We start from the raw sequence: 24,849 nt of genomic DNA, 5'->3' as shown, positions 1-24,849 counted from the left end.
GAGTTTTAAGTGTTCTTTGTATATTCTGGATAATAGACCTTTATCAGATGTGTCTTTTGCAAATAATATCTCCTAGCCTGTGGCTTGTCTTCTTATTCTTTTGATACTGTCTTTCACAGAGCAGAGGTTTTTAATTTTAATAAAGTCCAGCTTACCAATTATTTCTTCAATGGATCATGACTTTGGTGTTGTATTTAAAAAGGCATCATCATACCCAAAATCACCCAGGCTTTCTCCTATGTTACCCTCTAGGAGTTTTATAGCTTTGCATCTTAATTTAGGTCTAAGATCCGTTTTGGGTTAATTTTTGTGAAGAGTATCTAGATTCTCTTTTTTTTGGTAGGTGGATGTCCAGTTGTCCCAGCGCCATTTGTCAAGAAGCTACCTTCACTCCATTGCATTGCCTTTGCTCCTATGCCTAAGATCAGTTGACCATATGTATGTGGGTCTATTTCTGGGCTCTCTATTCTGTTCTACTACTCCATCTGTCTGTTCTTTCATCAATATCACATTGTCTTGACTACTATATCTTTACAGTAAATCTTAAAGTTGGGTAGCATCAGTCCTCCAGCTTTCTTCTTCTCCTTCAGTGCTGCATTGGCTGAGTCTTTTGCCTCTCTACCTCTTCTCTACCTTCAGCCAAGCACAGAACTTAAATGCACATCTCATGTAAATAACTCCTGAGCTAATTATCTGAACGAAGAGGTGCCTGTTGATTGTATGAGAATCCAGGGTATATTTGTGCTTTGCTGGCAGCTGCCATTATTTGCACTGGGTGGGGCCTCTTTAGTTTTGTACCTACTAGGTCTATCAGAAAAAGATTGGGACTTAAATTTCACATGGATGTATGCCTTGCACAGGCCTTCTTTTCTCATCACCTCATCAAGACTATGGCCATTATGTTAATACAGCATTAGCAGAGCATGGGGCCTTGGCTTTGCCATTTACCATGGGTTTGGTCTTGGGTAAGTTCTGTAACTTCTCTGAACTTACGCAGAGAAGGATACTAGGATCTACGTCACAGAGTGGTACAATTAAATAAGATAATGCATTTGAAGTGCTTAGCACCATGTCAGTCACACAGTCAAACGATGGTGGCTGTATCTTAGCATGTGTGAGGATGTGCACTGGCAACCAGACCAACACCTGTCATGCCAGGGCCCCACAGCCTGGCACGTATCACGATGTAGGTCCAACTACCCAAAGGTGTCAGTTACTCCACAAGCCAGATTATCTGGTGGCTATGGCCTTGCCTGGAGTCCCTTCCTATTAAAGAGTCCTCTTAAAGTGTGGAGATGTATGTGTATACACACACACACACACACACACTTCCAGTCCAGACGAACTTGCATTTAGAACACTAAATGCAGCCTGGAGGAGTAACAGACATGTGAAAGGGGCAACGTGAAGCAGTGTTTCTCTACTGTAGAGAAACAGTACTGGTAGTGGAGGTGGTGTTAACAGCAACAATGAAGTAGCAATAATAATAATGATGATGATAATGGTGACTGCCACTTACCATCTATTATATTGTTTAATTCTCCTAACAGCCCCAGTGAAGTCGGTATTATTACCCTCATTTACAGGTAAATAACACAGGAAGCTGCCCAAGGTCATACGCTTTGTGAGCAGGAGAACCAGGCTTGGAACCTAGCCATTGGCATGTTTCACTCTCCCAGGCCGTACACCCACTCCCACCTCCTTTACCTTGGGTGTGTAAGGGGGTGACAGAGCAAACTTTACACGTGTGACTATTAGTGTTTGAGCCCCAGACCATGGAATCAGCCCATCTTCTTTCCCTGAATCCCTTCCTTGACAGGTCCGCTGAGCCAGTGAACCCACTAGAATTTTAAAAAAGACCCCTTGTGCATCATGCATAACAGCCAATGACTCTTTCCTAATCCTGATTTTATACTCTTTTGTGGCTACCTCCTCATCCTCTTGTTGTAAAAGTCATAAAGTATCTCCAAAACTTGGGGAAAGCTCATGGCTTTCTGAATAAAGACTCATGTTTTCTCCTTTCGGGTACTTTACATTTTTAAGTTCCAGAAAGTCTTTCTTACATAAACAGGTGGGATTTCCATGTGCCTCTGCTCAGATACTGTGAATAATACGCTTTTAGCTATCTACAAAGCTGATCAGAGCCAGAACTCCATCTCACCCTTCTTTGCTGATGGAGAATCTTGCTTTAGGACAAACACTAGCTTGGGGTAGGTCACAGCAGAGCACTGAGGATTATTCAAACTGGACCAATGTAAAAATCTCTGACCTTAACTTTTACAAAGTTCAGAGATTATCATTATGTCTCCAGTGTTATTTTTGGCATCAGGAAACATGAGGTCAAGTGATGAAATGTTTGAGGGAAGAGGTTTCAGTCAACTGTCATTATGTTTAACATCCTACCCAAGAGTGACCTAACCTTTGCAAAAACCTTTACCTCAAATGCGTTTTTATTGTTAGGTCACACTGATAATTCTCTGCTGCATTACCTTCCCTGTTTAAAAAAATAAATTAAAACAATCTAAGAAGTCAGATAATGTTTAATGGAAAAGGGCAGCGATGAGCTAATGGTTGCCTAGCAACTACTAGACATTGTTTTGCTGCTTCACTCAGAGAAGCCAAAATGGCGGCAATAATCCTCCTATAGCCCCCTGGACAGCGTACGATTGAGTGACAGTTCCCTCTGGGCCCAAATCATTTTCTTCTTTGTCTTGGGCAGCAGATCATTCTTTTTTCTACCTTCCAAATGGGGAAAACTCCCTGCCTACTTCTTGAATGCACTAGTGCCTACACTTTCATCTCCCCAGAAAATCTACGGCTGAACTTTTCAGGTCTTCTCCCCTTGGGTAGCTCTACTTAAGTATTTTCATACATCCCCCATTTCTCCCTTTGAGTTTCCCTGTCAAGTACCAATCCTGGTTAAGTATTTTTGAGGTCAAACAAGGCACTTGACATGATTTAGTTTTAGAAAGCCTTCTCCTGTTTTCTCCTTTCTGCTTCCAGAAGGGTCTCTACTGCTCAGTTTTTTAGGACCCAGGGAAGCTTGGTAATTCTTTGACCACTGGGTATTCTCACAGCTAGAGAACGGAAGGGGATGAGAAATACAGAAAGTACATTAAAACTTTTCAGGATGATAAGCATGGTCAGTAAGATTGAAAGAAATTATCTTTACAAATAACATTGCCATTAGCTTATTCAAAAACCACAAGTCTATTTTAAGGAAACCAAAATATCTGAATTGCTTTAAACTTTGCTCCCCTAAATCACAAGTAGATTGGAAGTAGGTCTTGTGTGGCCTTGACTAGAGGGAGGAAATAGCCACTGTGTTATAGACCATCCATGACAGATTGCTGATTTGGGACTGATAAATGGGATGTGATGTCTTGGCCGTCTTATCTTAGTGGGCTGGCTACTCTAGAACAGAAGCATTTAAGCAGGGTCCTCTAGATGGGAAGGTTTTAGGGGATCCAAGAACCACTGAAATCATGCCAAAAATGCAGTGCGTATGTCCATACGCATATCTTTTCAGAGAGAGGGTCCATCCATGGTCTCCAGAAGTTTAAAAGCCAATAGAATATGATTATCACTTATATGTGGAATCTCAAAAAAAGACATAAATGAGCTTATTTACAAAACAGAAACAGACCCACAGGCATAGAAAACAAACTTATGGTTACCAGGCAGGGGGAAGGAGTAGGAAGGGATATATTGGGAGTTCAAGATTTGCAGATATTAATTACCATATAAAAAATAGATAAAACAACTTTATACTGTATAGCACTGGGAACTATATTCAGTATCTTGTAGTAACCTATAATGAAAAAATATGAAAATGAATATATGTATATATATATGTATGACTGAAACATTATGCTGTATACCAGAAATTGACACAACATTGTAAATTGACTATACTTCAATTAAAAAAAAACAAAAACAAACAAAAAAGCCAATGGCAGAGAGGAAGATAAGGAAATGAGGATCTTTGTCAAGAATCTTTTGGTTTCAGAAAAATATATGGAGGACATTTTAGAGCAGAAATGTCTCCAAAGGAAAGGAAAACAGGAATTAATTAACTAATCACTAAGTACTTTGGCTCATTCATTCAAATAAATTTTTTTTATTGAATACCTACTGTGTACCCAGTCATTGTGAAAAGTCCTAGGGATACAGTCATGAAAAAAGAATGGTCCATTAAATTACACTGTTACAGCCAAGGGGACTGAATAACATTGGTTGAACACATACTATGTGCTAGAGGTTCTTGTTTTCTGGGGGGAGATAATTGGGTTTGTTTGTTTGTTTGTTTAGTGGAGGTACTGGGGACTGAACCCAAGACCTCACACGTTAGGCACGTGCTCTAACACTGAGCTATAGCCTCCACCACTATGAGCTAAAGTTTTATGCACAGTAATAAAATCTTTACAAACACCCATATAAACTTCAAATTATTATTATCATATAAAAACCTCAAAGTATTTATGAACTGAGAGTTTTCTGACTCTAAATCCAGTCCTTTATCCACCCCACCTACAGGAGCTTCACTTGGGAAGTTCTTTGGGTAGAATCCAAAAATATACTGGGTTGGGGTTTGGGTAGTTGAAAAGCAGCTTCTGCCTGGAATACAGTACAATATTGGGTCTTACTTCCCTAAAGATGTGGGGAAGAGGACAGAAAATGCTCTGGCCATATTCTACACACAAAACTAATACAAGCTAATGGTAACTGAGCACTTACTGCATGCCAGGCCTTGGGCTAAACTTTCTACATGCATTATCTTAATGTCCACAAGAACATCACGAGGTAAGCATTATTATTAACACGCTTGACAAATAAGATACTGAGGCTTATAAGATTATGTTTCCATATTGAGTGAGAGTCCACAGCCTAGATTCAAACCTGTTTTACTGTCTTTCGTGTCATCTTTATATAAATATTTAACCTCTTTGGGTCGTTAGAAAACTCTCTGAAGGCTGAAGCCACCAGTTATATTTCTGTTTCTTCCAGAAAACTGGCACATACCAACAGTGATACTAACACACACTGATAACAAACACTCACACAGTATCCTCAAGAGCTGTCAAGGGGCTGAGATATCATCCTACTTAAAGTTAGCAAGTTAGCCTGCCACTGTTTCAGGGATGCTGGTGGGGGATATGATTCTGACAGTGACACGAAGAGGGCCAGGTGGCACCTGCTCATTGCATGGCTTTCATTTAAGAAGAGGAACTCTCCTTGGGGAACGAACCTTTATAATGGGAGTCAGCACGGCCAGCTCAGCTCCAGAGGAAGACGTTTTATTTATTTAACTGGACAGTAAACATGGCTGCTCTGTGCCCCCAGAGGGAGACACTATGTCACTCCTCCAAGGCTGCTTATATACAAACATCCTAGCAAAGATAGTTTGGAACAAAAGGGTAGTTCGCACCTTGCTTGCAAGATGTCACTAATGCAAGAGATCCCAGAGAACTGTCTCCGCACAGGAACGTTATTTGCTATGTGTCTGGATCTGAACACTTTCATATTCATCAATTCTTTTCATCCTCACAACCCTATCAGATAGGTACTATTATTAATTCCATTTTTCAGAAGGAGAGCCAAGATACAGAGAGATTAAGTAACCTGCTTGAGGTGACACAATTCACAGCGGTAGTGCGAGGATTTGAATCTGGGTTGCTCCAGAAACCAGAGTGTAGCTACTTCACTATTTTAACACTTGCTGGTATCAGCAACACCTGCTCTGGACTCTCTCCTTTTTCCTCCATCACTTCTCACCATAAGACAGCACAGTGGTTCTCAAACTTGAGTGTACGTCATTGTTATCCTTCCAATTTCTGATTCGGGTCTGGTCTGGAACTTAAGAACTTGCATTTCTCCATTTCCCAGATGCTGCTGGTCTGGGACCCCACTTTGGGAACCACTGTCATGCTGTATAGTTTGTTTATGATCTGTCTTTCCCACTAGAATCTGGGCTCCATGAAGTTCAGGACTTTTCTGTGTTGCTCACGGCCACATCCTCGGCCCTTACAATCGTACCTGGCACATAACAAGCCCTCAACACCTATTTATTGAAAGAATTGGGAGAGAAAATGCAGGCAAGTCCATTTCTTCCGGATTCTGTCATCTGACCTTAACTTTGGAAAACCCTCTAGTGCCATCCTTGAGCAGCCCTTCCCGCCATGAGACTGGAGGTAAAGGAACCAGGACAGGAGTCCTGAGGAGGCAGCGTGCTCCTGACGCAGCGATGCCATTTACAAAGCCTTTGACCCCGAGAATTGTTGGAGCCCCATCTAGTAATATATGAATTTCGTAAAAAACGCCTTCCAAGGTGCAGAGAAACATCTGAAGACTTCAATTAAGCCCACTGCGCATGAGGAATGGAATTTTTATGCACAGGGACTTTTGATTTTTTTTCTTTCTTATTTCTGAGCACTGCTGGCAAGGAAGCAAGTACCAAGCGAAGATTCCAACTGAGCTCTCTGACACAGAACCTTTCTCTTTTCTTTTTCCTTTTTTTGAAAATGAAAGTGGTTTATGAGCAGAGCCAGCCTGTTTGGGAATACGAGCACTTGTATTAATGGAATCAGCCCCAGTATTTACACTGAGGTACACCTCCCTCCCTACGTTTTGTGGCAAGACGGGCAAGTTTCGTTGGCTTGTTTCTGTCTTCCCCGTTCCAGCTTCTCCGTGTAGGAAGGAGGTGCTACTTCAGCCTTACTGTGCATTCATCACAGAGGAGCTTATTAAAACGCAGAATCCCAGGCCCCACCCCCAGAGGGGACCCTGGAGTTTACATTTTTAACAAGTGATTCTTCTGTGTGACACAGTATATGGGTGGCACCTTAAGAGTCACTGGAACAGGGAGAACGAGCAAGGGCCTGGCCTGGGCCCTGATCGCAGCTCTTTCGTGCTAGAGGTACAGCCTTAGGTTCTCCCTTCAACCTCCCGCCGTCCAGTTCCCTCATCTATAAAACAAACACAGTGTGTATCAGCGTCCTCAGAGGGAGGCTTCCAAGAGCACTGCATGGAAAGTGTAATGAAAACAGTTTAGGTTTTCAACCGGCTAGACTTTCATATGATGTACGTAGAATTAAGGTGTCTCTTAATTCAGTGTTGAATATACATATACATATACAACACTGAATTCTTATCGTTTACAAGTTGTTTCAGTAGAACAATACTTCCAAGCCATATGTTCTCAGTCATGAATATTTAATAAGGACCTCAAGACAAGACTTCAAATGGTTTAACTGGAAGGACCCAGTATGTATATAGTCACTCATCAATCCAACCATCCATCCATCCATCCTTCATCCACATCAAATGCTGGCCTGTGATCCTGTGCAGTCTAGCTGCATTAGAATCACCGGAGACCTTAAAACAAGACAAAACAGGTCTAAACCACATGCTCAGAGATTCAGTACGTCTGGGCTGCACTCAGAAATCTATATAAGATAAGGGTTCAGAGGATGTGGTTTCCTTGCCCTGGGGGGAAATATCAAGGAAAACGTGGGAGTATGAGGACTTAAGATGAGGCTCAAATAAAGGATGGATTCAGCTAGACGGGGAGAGGGGGGGCTCAGCACAAGCAGGGAAGGGGGAACGCACAGAGGCCCTTCCCAGCATGGTTCCCTGGAGCAAGAGAATTGTTAGAAGGTCTAAAATGTTACTACTCCACAGATGCTGCAGAGTTAGATTTGTTTCTAGAGGAATGTGACTAAATATGCGAGTTGTTAGTAAATGACAGGTGAAAAAAAAAGATCATATTGTTAAATGAATTTGAGAAGCACTGCGATAAACACCGCCAGGGGCTCACTGACTTCTCAGAGCCCTTGATGTGCTGATGATGTACACTGCCAAGGTCACACGGGCAAGAATGTGCCATGTTTCCCAAATGTATTTGACCACAGAACCTGTTTTTCTTAATGTGTCAAGGTCCCATGGAACTCGCTTTGGGAGGGACTCCCCTCTCTCTGTATGTACCAGGACACACATATACACTTGCGTCTACACACTTAAGCACATGTCTTACAGTAGTAGGTGGTTTCAGTTTCTACCCTTTTCCGGTGTCCAAACCCTCGTACAGCACCTGCTGTGCTCGCAGCTGTCGACACTCATGGGTTTCTTAAGTCTTTAAGCAGCTCAGTTTTCCTCCTGTCTCAGGGAGAGCTGTTAGAAGATATCACTTATTATTGGAATTGACAGTCACACTCAGGATTTCAAATCCAGCAGGCCTCCACCTAGGACTATCAGGCATACCTACTTCTCATTTAATCAAGACACCAGGCAAGGCTCGGATTATTTAAACCCTTCTGTTTGTCCGAACAGTCTCCCCAGGCTAGCGCGGGGCCCAACCACCACGGTCAGGACCGTGCCTGTGCCCGCACACCCCCGCACTCCCCGCGTCTGCCCTTTGCGGGGTGGGCCTACCCATCCCCCCGCCGCTGCTTCAGCTGCTAACAAGGCGCGGCTGCCCCGCTTTTGAGAGAGGGAGGCCACCTTGCCCAGAGAAGGGGTGCCCCACCCCTACCCCCAGGGAAGGCCCACAGCCGCAGACTGACCAGAATAAGGGCATGAGACGCTGCTCCTTGGCCTCGAGGGGGTTCAGAGAGCCCAGGCTTGACTCTCCCTTCCTCTCTCCCTCACAGGTTTTTCCAGAAATGCACACCTTTGTACATCACTTTCAGAGGACACCTGAGACACTGCTTCTAAGAAATCTCATCTGAGGCACCATCTACCGTGATGGTGACCCGAGTCTCTGATGTGGCCGAGACCATCAGGAGGCCACCTCTAACAGCCGCCCCCACATCATCCTGGTTGATGGCTCAGCCGTGTTTGGTGCTGTTGATGCTCCACCTTTTAAATAAGCGTCTTTCCTCAATCTGTCCTCTGCAACCACCTTCTTTCCTGACCTCCCAGGATATGGCACAGGTACCTTGACACTGTGTGTCAAAGCATCACCTACTCAGGTGATAGATATGACTCATCACTAAATGTCCGACTTCCCACGACTAAACATGACCACATCACTGGCTCTCTATCTCATCCCACATCACCGTCTACAGGCACCCCACCCGCCCGCACCCCTCCCTTCTCCCATCCAAACGAGTCAGCAAGTCTCGTCAAGTCTCCCCTGAGCACCTTCAGCTTTCATGCTCGCTCCTCAGTCCCCACATCTGTGTTTTGGGTTCTCATCAGTTTTTGCCCAGGCTATTGAAATACCCTAACTTACCTATCTTCAGGTTTGCCTCCCAACCCAACATTTCTCATGTGTGAATTTGCACATTTTTTGCTTAATGTGAGTCAATGTGTCCTCACTCACCAGAGACCTGGGTCCGAACTCCTTGGCACATCTCATAAGCTGTGTGCAAATGGATTCCAGCCACCCTCTCCAGCACCCCCGTTCTGCCACTCAGCCGCCATCCTCCCATGTGACTCACCCCATTGCTAAACCCCTTCCTGGACCTCCACGTGGCATGCTGTTCCCTCTGCCTGGAATGATCTTGCTTCAACTGGTTTCCTGAATGAAGCCTCACTTACCCTTTATGACTTAAACTAAGCATTGCCTCTACCACGACCTTGACCATCTCTCCACGGGTGGCAACGACATTCTCATCTGAGCCTGCAGAACATGCGATTCTACTTCAGCACTTACCATACATCCTGGAAGAGGTCTGGGCCCTCTGCCACGCATGCCACTGGTAACATGAGCGGCTATTTTGATCAGCGCTGTCAACAAATCTAAGTAAAATGCTTACGTCAAGTCACGAACAGCGGGTTGTGCTATTCAACCTCACGCCTCAGTACCACTGAGCTACTACAAGTCAAGATCACGTGCGATTGAGGCAACGAGGCAGACACTGCTAGCTGTTTACTAAGACGTATTTCCTCTTCTTCCTGGGAGACAGTCTACACTTCCTAGCCTCTCTTGCAGTTAGGTTCTAGCCGGTACAAAGTGAGCAGAAGTAATGAATTCACTCCCAGGCCCGGTCCATAACCTCCCCTGAGTGCTCTTCCATGCTTTTTCCCTTCCGGTTGACCGGGATGGGGACCCCCAGGGTAAGCAGGAAGAGAAAGTGAGAGAGTGGCTGTCCTGAGCCTCTGAATGACTGCATGGAGCAGAGCCCCGTCGACAGGAACATCCTCCTTGTCCCATAAGCAGGAAACAAACTTGTATTGTGTTTGAGTCATTGCGGTTTGGGGGCATATTTCTGGCAGTAGTTAACATTATCCTAACATGGACAGGCACTGTGGCACAGCCATTATAACATAAAGGACATGATGATACAGCCTAAGAAAAACCTTAAGCTTAAAATTACGGAGTATTGTGCACAACAGCTGCGTTCTTCTCTGAGTCTCAGCCCATCAGTGACCCTCAGCTCTGTGTGAGCCTAAGAACAGGGTGAAAGTCGGGGCCAACCCCACTCACTGCGAGGTGAGCGCTGAGCTAGTTAGCCACCGCAGCGAGCTGCCCAGCTAGGAAACCCCACATCCTGGAGAGAACGTGTAACCGTGCAACTTAGCCTTTAAGTCTAGGTTATTTATTACACACAGATTGCTTCTATGTATTAACAGCCCACCTAAAACTCCAGGTGTCCAAAGCATGCTTCACATGTTTCCCATCAGACTGTGCTCATTCATCTTCGCATCAGCAAGAGCTGGCTTAGCATCTAACACACAGTAGGTGCTCAGGAAACGTTTCTCAGATATTGCGGGAGGAATTCAAAGAAATGCCAGGCTGCATGTTTCACTGCTCTTTGTGACATTCACAATTACTCCTTCCAGCATCAGCCACTTTACAAATGAGAACACTTTTGATTCTGGGCAGTCACAATTGTAGTACACCATCCATCAAGGAATAAAACGTTTATAGCTGAGGCACAGTCAGCCCACAGATGAAGTGATATGTTAACTTCTTGATCGAATGCCAGAACTTACAGATGAGTATGAAACAGACATCAGTAATTACAGCTTGTGCCACAGCTGCTGGTTTCCAAACCTTTCAGTTCAATGAACAAGTAATAACTGGACAGACACACCTTTCAGAAATTAGAGGTGGGAAAAGATTACCTCATTCCATACCTGTCACCCAGCAGGCCCCCTGCGGCAACTCAGCAAGAGGCAGCCCATGGCCCTGGAGAGGTGTGGGCCGGGGCTTCTAAACGACGGCGGTGAGCACACAGGAGGAACGTGGGCAGGGGCATCCAGGAGCCGAGGCTCCTCCTGGGTACTTCCCTCCTTTCCCCGTCCAGTGCCTTTATTCTGTGCTTCCTACAGAAACCTGGCCTGGGTATAAAAGGCAGGCACCTAAATTCAATTTTTTTTAAAAAATGCTATCCCACTTAGGAAACTCTTACGCTTTTTTTCACTTGAATCTAAAAACGGGTTACTAACACTAAGAAAAAGATAATTATCCCTCAGCTAATTCTTGATTTCAGAAGCACATCTGAAAACCCAGTGTACCGCACGGCATTTAATGGCTAGTCCCACCAAAGGCCTACAGCTGTGTTATAGGGATCAAGGTCACAAAAGCTAGTGCGGCAGGAAGCTCCTCTGACAACACTGCTGTATTTGAAGAAACTCTAGCAAAATGAACACACATCTCCAGAATATTCACAAGTGAGTAGGAGAGGATACTCCTGAAGAAGCAACACGCTTCATTTTACCATGAGAAACTCTGGTTACAGCTACAACACTGAGAGGGAGTGCGTGTGTGTCTTTTAAGGTGAGTTGTGTGGAGGGTGGATAAAATAATAAAGACTGAAGAATGCAGTTCTATTCATTTTATCAAAATCTACAGAGCACCCGAACCTCAAAAATAGAAAATGGGCCTCCTGTCTCAGAATGCTACCAAGGTCAAGAATATACATACACACACACACACACACACACATATATATGTATGTATATATAAAAAGTAATCTTTTGACAGTTCACTGAAATTTAGTGTATATACTCTACTTTTTAGCAGAAAGTCTCCCACTAATTTAAATCTGAAAACTTAGAATGATGTTCTGATTATTTTATAACAAAAATTAACTCCTTAAAATGTATTGCCTTGTGTTTATGACTTAGACTTTTCGAAGTATTTTCCGATCCATTACCATGTTAGTAGGCACTGATGCTACAAATACCAATCTACATTTGGTCTTGGAAAAAGATTTTCATGTACATATTTTGTCCAAATATTACTATTTGTTTCATGAAAGTCAAGGCTAAGACTTTAGCAGAGTGTAAATTTTAAGCCAATGAATAAACAGTTGGCCTGAAAAAACACTAAATTGACATGCAAAGCATTTGCTGCTCTGCCAGATACTAAAAATAAAAGCAACTTCTGCCAACATGGAAAAACTTGAATTATTTCAGTTGGTTCTGAATTTGACTACCAAGTTTCACTAAGCTAATTTTTGAAAATGGGGCCTGACATTAATGTTCTATTACCTCGTCTCCTCAAACTTTACCTCTTAAAAAATTACACACAATTGGCATCTTACTTAAATATCAATCTCATATAACATTTTTTATAGTTTAGCAGGACATACATTTCTAAAAATGTGATATCTTTACCTAACAAATGAAAATTTGGACTTCTGAAAATTAACCTTCATATTTTAAGAATGAAATTCAAACTTGTCTCATCAGAGTAAAGAATAAGCTAAGTTATTAAAATATTTACAAGATAACATTTTAGACAAAAGGTATCAGGATAACCGGTAGACTTTAAAGGTGAGGTTTCAAGCTGTTACTCAAAGTCCAGATAACATTTCATTCCTGTCCTTGGCCTGCCCCTCCCTGAGCTGTCTCTCTAAAAAAATAAGCATGTTTAAAATATGGAGTTTGAGATTCATGATCAGTTGCAGAAACCTGTTTAACTACTGATTTATAGTTTTGGCCAAGGTATTTAACTCTGTCATCAGAACTAATTATAGCAAACCTGAGATTATATATTCAAACTCTCCTTCTGGTGAAAGAAATAGAATGTTCTGCTGAAAATGAGAAACATCCTGAGGGCTCCCAAAGAAGAATGCACTATCAACTTTACTTCTCAGAACCAGTGCTGTAAAGCTCAAAATTACTATTCTTTAGTAAGGTGTTTTAGCCTGAAGTACTTAAACAGTAAATCAGTTACATTAATGCCATACCCATGGCCCAAAACATATTAATCTCAGTTAACAATAACTGACATTTACATTACTAATCTAATTCAGGCATTCTGCTGGTAGTAAATGCACATGTTAAAGCTTCAGGAACTGAAGTTATTACGATCCAAAAAGAATCCTTATTTTGCTGTGACCAGATGGAGAGGGCAAATGACTACACTTTAGGGGCAACCTGGGTATTCTAAGAATAATGTCCCCATTTTAATGCTTTAATGAGTAAAATGTCTAATTCGAATTAAAGCAGATTAAAAATAAAGTGGTCCCAAATGACGTGCCAGCAGGGCTAACCCCAGACATCCAGGCCCTTCCTCCCCATTAAATCCTCTTCCCCTCCCACTCCCTCCTCTTATGGGCTGTTCTGGAGCCTTTCACAAGCCAGGCCCCCGAACGGTGGGGACTTACATGACATGGCTCCTCTTATCAAATGAGTCCCCTGCTGCCCGATTCCACCAGAGAGCCTTCCACTCAGGGAAAATGCTCCCATCCTGAGATGGATGTGAGACCCCTGGGCAGGGCGGAGTGGGCAACTGCCAGCCATGGAGCAGGCAGAAGATGGGCTTTGACAGCTGGTCTCTGGGCCAGGGGCTCCCAAATCAGACCCTAAAGGAAGCCACTCTGCCAGGCCTCAGCATGAGCAGAGTGGGAAACGTTGCCTGCAGGGCTCACTGAATGCCCCAAGGAAGCAGACACACACGGGAGAAGACGAACCGGCCAGAGACCGCAGGGCGACGCCCGTCTCAGGCCGCGGGAGTACTCACACCACCCGCCTGCTCAAAGGGGACAGTCCTCACGCTCCAGACAAAACCGCTGCGTCGTGCAGTGGCTCGTTCCCCCATCAGGGCCTTTTCAGAGGAAACATTTCCTATACTCTCAGTTTGTATTCACCTATTAGGAGCTGGAAATAAGATGTTGTAGGTAAACCATGTTATGATTATATCAACAAAACCCAACAGGAAATATTAAATCATAAAATGTAAGGTTTTCCAATATTTGACCTGAACATCTTTTCATGATGAATTCTTTAAGTACATATACCATCTCCTAAAACCTTGCTTTCTCTATACGGCTTTTGTCACCTAAGTGGGAGCAAAATAGGATTTCTGTTCTCTTAAACAGCAACTAGTTGCTCACTTATTCCAGAACATAGAAAAAAAATTCAATATGCCACCATAAATTAGTAAAATTTGGTTACTATTTGTAAGTCTAAAAATAACAAAAAATACTACTAATAATGTAATTATAATCATGACTCACTTTCCATGTTCCTGAACCCATATTATCACCTAGAGGAAGGCGGTGGCGAAGGCTGAGGAAGGGAACTGATGGAAACCACAATAAGCCATTAGTTCTTCACCTCTACTGAGCTCCAAGAGGGAGGTGCCAGAACGTCAACGACCTGCCAGAAAGTCAGAACGTCCGGCTGCGGTCTTGTTCACCAGCTTGTCACCGGATTTCTCCAAGCCCCTTCTGACTAGGGCAAGGAAGCACACTTCTAATAGAAACCACTTCCCATGGCCCCACTCTCCCTTTTACCCTCATTCATTCATTCAGTCTTTAAAGGAGTGATGGGGAAGAGGAGTAAAACACAATCACACCATGTTCTTAGACTGGTTCAAAATCACTGTGTCTTGAGTCATAACTATCTAAAACAATTACACCAACTTCTCTTCTAAGAACCATCTCATAATTTAAAGAATGACATGGCTGAGAAGAGAGATATTGAGGAAGACATTTCCAGGCAGAGCTTAATTTAAATCAACCTCCAAACACTACATTCTGTCCTTTTCTAAAAATTGTGTTATTTAATCTGAAGGTACCCCAAAATTCACCAAGTGCTTTTATTATGTGACTGTGAAATATCAACTCTTTTGCTCCCAATAAAGAACCAATAATTACTTTTATAACACTAAGATAATTAAAGTCATCTGTAGAGACAGTATCAGTTGAGACCTTCTTGCACTTGTAACTAATCCATTATAAACGAATGCCAACCTTAAACACCCAGCACCAGAGTAAGTGCAGTGACCATGAGTCCAGACAAGAAAGGAGCTCGTTGGCTATGCAACGCCAAATGGGTGAAAGATAAAACTGATTTTACACTGGAGGTCTATGTAAATAAATAAATAAAACCCTATCTTTTCTTCCCCATATGTGTGCTTAGATTTCTTGTACAAATAAGAGAATGCTCCATTTCATTCACTTCAATGGGATGAACTCTAGAAAAAGACTGAAAAGATTTGATAATCAACTCCCAAATTTTATGCTTATTTTTCCTACTTTTATCGATTTCCTGACATAGTTAACATAAGCAGGAGAATCTTCGCAGTAAATCGAGCAATTGAAGACTCTAGTGAAGCCTCAAAGGTCTTGATGGCTGGCAAGTCACATATATCCCATGTTACTTTTGGTTTCCCACCTCTTCTTTGCTTCAAACCTAAAACAAAGAAAATCTCAACTTATTTCTAAATACTTTCCTGAAGTAACATGTTTACTAAGTGTCAAAGTAAAGTAAACTTAAAAAGCTTTCACATACTCCATCAATTACAAAATAAACATCAAACAGGATGAAGAAATGCCTCCCCCCACTATGATCTGATAAACATTCAGCCAAGATACAAAGAATAAAATGAATAACAATTCACACACAAACTGGATTCACAAAACATATCACGGGAGTTCGGTAATTACTATGAAGTTAGTAGAATTACTAATAAAAATCTTTAATTTACCCCCAGGCAAGTTTCTTCTTTTTTCGAGCAACTTGTGAATTTTCAGCATCCTTTTTGGCTTTTACAAAGTTGTGGCAGGCAATCGCTTTGGCAATTTTTACACCAAGCTAAGAATTACAAAGGAGAAAAAGGAAAAAAATGAAAATAAATATTCCAGCTGACACAAAAACTACAATGATACAAACACTCGAGAGATTGTGGGTAAGAAAGTGATGTTTACATTGCTTTGGACATGCTGAGAACAGAAATTCTTAGGCTCAGGCCCCCTTGAACCACCAAAATACAACTAATGCAAAGCTGTAGCCCCTACTCCCCTCATCTCCTCACCCCAGGTGCACCAGTCTCCCAGACAGAGATCCTTCCCACGCTAAGGCCCCTCGAGGGTCCACAAGGGCTGTGGATGAAGATCTTGAAGCTATTTCAGCATTTCAGTGGCCAGACAGGAATTCACCCCTGATAAGGCTGCGCAGACTGACAGAGACATCATGTTTCTTTGCTCTGGGCGAGAATTACAGCAACTCGGTATGGTTACACTGGTTATCTCATGCTGATCAGGAGCTCTGATTGGCAGTCATAGATGTGATTAATAAAACATGGGAAAGCTAATTACTACCTCATAAACACACTTTGTGTGATGGGCAATAGCTTCTCACTCACTGACAGAAAAAAGAATGTAAGGAGTTCTAAGAGGCAAAAAGGTGGGGCACCAGGACCACAGAACCTAAGTGTTCCCTCTGGGAGGCCCTCCATTCACGCTCCTCCTTCCGCCCACCCACCCCAGTCCTGGAAGGTCCAAGCAAAACAGCCTCCTCTCAGCCCCACCCTCCACAGTCTTCTCTAAGTCACCCCTAAGACAGTCTTTGTTTCTGTATTTCTCAGCCCTTCAGCTTCTAGGCCACAACCTATGGTTTTCACGCTGTGCACCGCACAGCTCTCTGGCCGCAGAGCTGTTGCCCAGGAATTGTCTCCAGGACAGGCACGGTGATCTAGTTTCAGTGGGCTCTGATCTTAAAAACTCCTGCCACCCGGATGGCTCAAAAGTATCTGCTCAGAACCCAGGCTAAACAACAAAGGCTAAAAATCTCTTTCTGGTGTTTCCTTTTCCATCTCTGCACTCAGCCCAGAGCATTTCAGCAGACAGCACACTCGCGGGCAGGTAGAAAGGACCCGGAAGCCACTCTCAAGTCAAAGCATCACAGCCCGCGCTTTAGGACCTGCCTGTCAATAAGGAGGCAGGCAGGCAGCTAAAGGCCCGTGTGTAAGGAGAGAAGCTGACTTAGGAAAGTGGGGTTAGGCATGTCTGACGCTCCTTTCAGCCTCTCTTGGAGAACAGTGAGGATAAAACAAACAAGCAGTCATCAAGCACCAACTGGGGTTTACAAATAAGAACAAAAGTAAATCTGGTTTTTCAGTCCAGGAAAGAATACACACAAAGAATGCAAGTAAATGGAAGCAACCTGACAAACTGGTCAACACCAGAAGGAAAGCCACTGAAGGAAGGGTGACTGACTGTGATCACGAGCCCACCTGGAAAAGTAGACCAGCCTCAGTCTTCCCAACACGCAAGCCAACACCGGCAGCACTACAGCTATCATCAACTTTTTTCACAAGGACAACATTCATTCAACAAATATCATGTAGGCACAGACGCAGTATTCTGCCAGGCACTGTTGTAGACACTGGAGATACAGCTTTGAACAAAACAGGGCTTATTTTCAAACTAGGGGGCTGGGGAGAAGGGGTTGCCAGCCACATCTGACTGCTCCCTTCCTGACCTTGTCCCCTTAGCTCCCTTTTCATTCCCAGTTCCTTATCATAGAAAAGATCATCTAAGTCAACTAAAAAAAGGATAAGAATCAAAGGTCTGTAGCCTCACCATCTAAGGAGAAAAATGAAACTCTGGACGAATGCTGTGGCATAATTTATCACTAAGATGGATCTCCTATTGACTAAAAAGCCATCCATTTGTCACAAATGTTAAAAAAACAAGATAGCACCTGCCTGGTAAGGCTCGCCAAAACTGCAGCAACAAATCCCCAAACCTCACTGGCTGAACTTTCACTCCTTGTTTCACTTAAAGTCAGCTGTGGACTGGGAGGGGCTCTCCATTGTGTGGTGCCAGCATCTCAACGTGTGGCTTTAGAGGTCACTGTGGTAGAGGAAGAGAGAGCTGGAGGGTCTCCTGCGGGCTCTTCAACGCTGTAATCCAGAAGTGACACACGGCACTTCTGCTCACAGCCCTCTGGTCGGAACGACTCACACAACTCCAGCTAGCTGTGAGGTGGCACACTGCGGGCACAGTCAGTGCACCGAAGGGACTGTCTACTGTCATAACATGCAGTCTGCTGCCTGTGTCTAAGACGTACGCTGGGTCTCTCCACGTTCATGTAGGATATTTAGTCTCCTCTCTGTCCCCCAGCTCTAAAAGGTAAAACACAGAGCTCTCTATTTATAGTCAATCTGATCATACTCCCACATGTCAGACATCAAATGCAAATTTGATATGATGTAGTTTTCCAAGACTGCCCCCTAACAAAAGTCCCACTCAGTTGAAGACATATTTAAATTGAACCTGTACTTTGAGTATGAAACAAAAATGACCCGAACTATATTTGCCATGTACCATCAACCACATTATAAAATTATTTCCTGAAACTGCTGTAAATGAAGATGTAGCTTACTTACATTTTTAGCTTACTGAAATTTCCCAATATGGGTTTTTTGGATTTGGGATAGACAAACTGAATAGCATCTCAATGTATCTGGACACGAGGTCATTTGATTTAAACAGGACTCCTCATCTCAACACGGTCACATAATCTTAGAATATAACGTAAAAGCTTTTCATTTTCTAGCAGTATGAAGGCAAAATCCAGCACCATTGATATCACAGTAAAGATTTAGAGCACACGTGCCATAAGACATAGTATAAACTTGTCAAAAAGAATCCAGTATAATGTAAGAGACACGCATTTACATGAGAGGGCTCCATCACTTTGTAGACTAAGTAAATACAATGAAAGACTGCACACACACAGGCAATACTTTCAAAGAGACCTGTTTGTATGGAAGGTGCATTTTCTAGCTGTATTTTGCCTGGGGTTAGATTAAATGGAATGTTCTTTAACTGACAAACATTAAACAAGCCTGGTCTATGCATTTTACAGAAAGAATCTTTAAGTTTGTAATGATGATGAGAAGGCATATCAATTTTGTGTCCTTCACATGCTTAAAATGAAATGTGTTTCACTTATTCCTGTGGCAAAAGTAAAAAGAGCAATATTTGGAAATATGAAAGAATCATAAGATCGCCTATAGAAGAGGCCGTTGAGAAACATTCTCCCAGGCAAGATGACTAACCCAACTTCCAGAAGATAAAAGAATACCGTGCTATGTTTCAGTATTACAGACAATATAGGCCCACAAGAATCGCTCCTTTGCGTCGTAAAAAGAAAAATGTATCTTTATGCCCCATGTAAACATTCCAAAAGCTTGATCAATGGTTTTTACACTAAAAATCTGTTTCAGGTCATCAGATAACTACAGCAACACAATGTGGGGAGAAATTTTCTTACAGGAATAAAAATATATACAGAATTCCTTGTATGTGAAGCCAAAGTATCAGCATATAGAACATCCAATATTTTGCTGCATTTTAATTAAGGTGTCTAAACATTATCACAAAGAACTGCAAATTGGTCAGAGCAAGCGGTAAGGAAAATTAAGCTCTAAAGGCTTTTTATCACCATATTTCAGGAACCAAGGGTGTAAAATGTTCTAATTTGGGATATATTAAAAGCCATAAAAGGTCTTTCAAAAAGATTAATGGTACTTTGCTTGGATTTAAGATAAGGGCTTTAGCTGGTTGGAAAAGCAGGGCCCTGGCTGGACCCTTGAGGCATTCATCTTTACAGCCACTTGGAAGATTTGTAAAAGCGTCTGCATAACCTCAAGCAAATGCACGGCGACATTTTTTTAATTCCTTTCAATTTTACACGTTTAGCCTGTGTAAATCATATTGGGTTGTAAAATAGATATAATGGCACATCTTGTAACATAGCAGAGATTTTTAAAAGACAAACTTTCAAAATAAAGTTAGTTTTTGCTAACCCTTGCCATTCTAAAGTTTGCTGATAATCGTCTGAAGCATCTGATTCAAATAGCTTAATCCAGCATAACTGTAAACTTCCCATCCATTTCAAAAAATATTTCACTCATCTCAAAATTACTAGCTTGCAACAGAGTTATGAAGTTTTCCTCCCTTTTGAACACTTGCAAGGCATTTATTTAAAAATACCAATTATCATACTTTAACTCTTTATGGAATAATAGGTCTCTATGAAAAATATTTATGCCATTCTCTTTTGTTCTTTAATTAAATGAAAACAGATGTTTTCTGAAGTAAAGCGGAACCATTACTGGAGTACTTAAAGTGTTAAGGTCTTTAATTTTTATATCAGTTTGGTCGACAATTCCTGATTGTCTTTACTCAAGCTCAACATTAATGTCAAGCAAGTTACCTAGGAGACGAAAGAGATCAAAGAGACAAAAACCCCTCCAATGTCTGATTAATCAAGCCTGCAAACAGCTTATTTCTTTTCGCCTGCATGCAAGTATGAAAATGAGATTCTGGGAGCTGAACATTGTGCAGATTTGTTCATTCTTATCAGAACAAAGCCAGCGGCAGCTTATTTCATGGATCATTGGCACTGTCATCAGTGCTACACAGAACGGGTGACAGCTCCTCATTTTGAGGCTTGAACAAAATTAGCAAAAAGTCGGCACAAATTAGCCTCTCATCTTTTTGGTAATATGACATTATTCATTTACTTTTTATCCAATTTTTAATTTTTTCCTTGTCAGCTATCCCTTTCTAGTGTCTCTTGCATGGCATCATAAAATGCCTTCTTAAAAACAAGCAGAGAAATAGCCAAAGTTGAAATAACATGCAAAGTTCAAAGAGCAAATAAGAAAAAGAACTTCCAATGACTGATGATGCTTTATTTTTTACAACTTTCAAAACTTTGCATGCATATTGATAAACAGCTCAGAACACCATGCAGTTAAGGAGTTTTACGAAATCGATAGTATATTTCAATAAAGAATACGATGTGGCTAATGTTTTTCACTCAAACCACACGTTAATGTGGCATGTGGGACGGTAAATTCAGGATGTCTACATGCGGATTGGTACCTTCCTCTGCAGGGTCATACCTGCAATGCTGAAGCTCTGATGACAGCAAATAAGCTATTCTATATCCAGTCATGTAAACTTGGGCTTTAAATCAAGTCATGTTCTCTCTCTTAGAGGAAACAGCCTAATTTCACTGTCATTTTAAAATGTGCACGCAGAGGCTTGTATGCGTGTGTACATATACGTGTATCCATGTGTGTGTACAACTGTACAAACACCTATTATTTATTTTTATACCCACAACTTCGTATCAGTTAAAGCCAAATGAGTTTTTATTTCAAAGCATAACATAACAAATCCTGTTTTTAAAATACATTATAAGATATATTTGTATAGACATACTGTATATATCATTTGTATGTGTATATATACACATATATAATTCACCTTGCAATTTATTTTTTAAAAAATGTATTTGGTCCATGAGATGTGATATCCTCAACTTTGATTTCATAGTGAAATAGTTTATATAACACCTGTTTTAATGATGACTATTAAGGCTTCAAATTATATGTAGATTACAGTATTCCAAAGGAAGGAGAAAAGATGTTATACTGCTGAAATTACTCCTGGATATAGACATTTACATTCAAGCAACTTATTCCATTCATAAGGGGAAAAAAGCATTAAAAAATTAACCATAAGCTGTTAGATGCTTTACACAGTCCCCATAAGAAAGACAGTTTTTTTTAAAGAACTGTAGTACTGTTTTCAGCAATTTCTTTATCTCTGTTCTTCTAAGTAAGAAAGCTTATTAACAAGCTTTGAACTTAAAATCACATTTACAATAATGTGCCATCAACAGTTTTATAAGCTAATTAGAAAAAGATTAATTAATGACTGGCTGCTAATAAAATGGCAATCATGAAGAAAGAAACCAAGGGTGCTAAGCTTCAACTACCACCAATTAAGAGCTAATTACAAACAAATTATATATGTGTTTTGCTGTGGGCTTTAATTTACTAAAATGGTTTTAATTAAAAGAGAAAACATGCTGATTAATTGAACTGCAGAAAAAATCTACAGTATAAACTGTGCTTTGTCTGTCTCTTTAATTAGACTTGTAACATCTGAAATCTTTTTTTAAGGTTTGTTAAAGCACAGATAAACAGAATTAAAAGAGACCATAAGGAACACCATTCTAGGTGATCACCCAATCACTCCCCAGAGGTTAAAAGAAAATGTCCTCAATGCAATGCGATCTAAAAAACACACCTAAAAGCCTGAGAGAAAAACCCATCACCCAGCACCATTTTTGTTTTCCTCATATTAAAATGCTCCACCTTCAAGGCTGTACACCATTTTTTTGTGGGAATGAACATATTTTAAGCTCCGTGTAAAGGAATTCAACTAGACCTTCCCTCACCTGGACAGGCAGAGCTTATTTCCCATACGTTGCGCCAACTGTTTATCTATATGAAAGAACTGAATTATTTTCAAGAACTAAGGAGAACAAGGCTTCAAAGAATTAAAATCACCATTTAAAAGCCCCCGGACTATGCACAGACTACAAAATGACACACAGAGGAAAAATCAAATTAAAAAAACCCTGAGAAATGAGCAAAGTGCATGACAGTGAGTCGGCTCTGGATGGTCCTGGCCAGGGGCGCACACCCGGCCCGCCCTCCCGGGCAGGCGCCCAGCTTCCCCAGGGGCTGATCCCTCTGCCCACAGGGGAGCCCATTCAGCGGGGGCGCTCTCTCCCCAGTGTCCTACATCCTCCCCAATGCTCATCAGTGAAATACACCACAAAGAAAGTGGTCTGACACTGCTGTCTAACTGGGAAGAGGAAAACACAGAGAAAACATAAGGGATGGAAGGCAGGGTAGTAAAGTTTCAGAGGGACATAAAATAAATTTTGCCAGAGTCTGCAGGCAGTAGGTGACTGTATGAAATAATGTATTCTTCATATACATCCCTGGTACTAGCAACAAAGGAACTTTCCTTTCCGTAAAAATAAAATGTTGAAATGGAGATACTCAATTTTAAATTCTTCATCTGTATAAATGAGTGCTATTTAATGTATTTTTTACTTTGTTTACCCTATCTTCAGTGGCTAGAATCACAATAATTAAGAAAATAGAAAGCACCTGCCATCCCTTTTAGGGTCACAGGTTCTAACGATAAATTCTTATGATAGCTAATTGGAGTATACATTCAGCTTCATATCTGAACAAATTGTTTTACCTTTGGAATCACAGTTGTTACAATATTTCTACAAGAAATGTTACAAAAATGGGAAGAAACTAATTTTGCCCTCTAGATTATAAATACTTTGAACCACAAGATTTGCTTCACTATAATGTCTTTCAATTCACCTTTGTATGTGATGCAAACATTTTTCCTAAAATATATGAGCTTTGAAAATAGCACTGATGAGAAGTAACTTCAAACTTACCAAGTTTGTCAGTATTTCTATCTCAAAAATTTAAACAAATGTTTCAATTCTGAACTCTGGATATGAGAATACTTCAGGTACTTTGACGTTAGTAAACCTGTCAAAATTGTACTATTTAAGAGGGTTTTGGTGTTGGTGGAGAACTGAACCTCTTATTCCATCAAGACGACACAGTATGTACATCAACATAAAATCAATAACCGAAGTGAAAAGGGTGAATTGCAGCCATAACTCTCTCAGGGAACGGTACCGGAAAAACTCTGAGTGCTAGGGCTAGTGCCACAGCACCTGAAATGTTTCTGAGAAAGGGCCACCACTTCTTAGACTTTAACATAAAAAACAGAAACTATCTTCTCAAATATATACAAGCCTCTTCAATAAGAACACCTGCAGATTTTCTAGGAAATTGCTCTAAAAATAGAACTTAGGCAACAGATTACTACTGCCCAAATTTAGAGAGTATTTAATTTATTTAACTAGGAAAGAATACAACTCACTCAATTTAAACATTAGTTTTCTTTTTTTAAAGGCCATTCCTACCTTTGTTATTTAAATATTAACAAATTATTAATATTTCAACATTATTAACTTTACCTATGTTTTGGAATCCAAAAATCTAAGTCATCTATTTAATGAATTTAATAAAATTAAATTCTCAGCTTAATACATACTGCCAATGTAATAGTTATCTATATCTATAAAAAGAATATTATCAAAGTGAGATACAATTTTTTATCACTTAGACTTGTGATACCTTGGTTAGACTCTAAATAAATACTATGCTCAACAGCACTAAAAGCTAAAGTCATTGCTTCAGGCCTCCATTCATAAGTTGGAACAAAAGAGTTTAAAATGTGAAACATTTTATATGTCATTACTCCAAATTGAAGGGGTTTGTCCTTTACAAAGATAGTAGCAGATTATAACCAATATATCTCAGTTGTAAATATTAATACCTTGCAAATTGTAAAAAAAACAAACAAAAAAACCCCAACTTGACTATTCTTTCTAAGTTACACAAAATGGTTATAACGTTACAACATGAAGTGTGTACTGATGCTTTCAAGGAATTAAGTTTACTTGGTGCTGCCAAAGATCATCCTATTTGAGTCACTTATAGAAAAAGTCATCTTTAAGGGCATGAGTTATACAAAGCTTAAACAAAATTCACAGGCAACCCCCCCCCCCATTTCTGCCCTGACATTGTATAGCTAGAACTGAAAGCAATCCATCTAGTTAATGCAGGTATGACTCATTCAATAGCAGAAACTCACTGTCTGTTGCCAAACCGAGTTGGTCTTTATCTACAGCAGGCTAACATGAAGATGCCTAGAGAAAAATTCTCTTTCCAAAATGTGAGATTCAACC

The 24,849-nt window shown here is 41.1% G+C and overlaps 1 protein-coding gene across 5 annotated transcripts in view; it reads right to left on the bottom strand.

Annotated features, from left to right (window-relative positions):
* Positions 1-4,100: 4,100 nt before the first annotated feature.
* Positions 4,101-24,849, bottom strand: part of FAM204A (family with sequence similarity 204 member A) — a 40,053-nt gene continuing 19,304 nt past the window's right edge. For all 5 annotated transcript variants that reach the window (XM_014566244.2, XM_014566243.2, XM_032490800.1 and 2 more), the window contains 2 exons: positions 15,890-15,996; positions 4,101-15,594 (listed from right to left, as the gene is read on the bottom strand). In XM_014566244.2, the coding sequence (XP_014421730.1) occupies positions 15,543-15,594; positions 15,890-15,996 (159 nt within the window). In that variant the 3' untranslated portion in view covers positions 4,101-15,542. The remainder of the gene's footprint in view (positions 15,595-15,889; positions 15,997-24,849) is intronic.

Source organism: Camelus ferus, chromosome 11 (genome assembly GCF_009834535.1).
Source record: "Camelus ferus isolate YT-003-E chromosome 11, BCGSAC_Cfer_1.0, whole genome shotgun sequence".
Classification (NCBI taxonomy): Eukaryota; Metazoa; Chordata; class Mammalia; order Artiodactyla; family Camelidae; genus Camelus; species Camelus ferus.
This window is presented reverse-complemented; position numbering and strand designations above follow the sequence as displayed.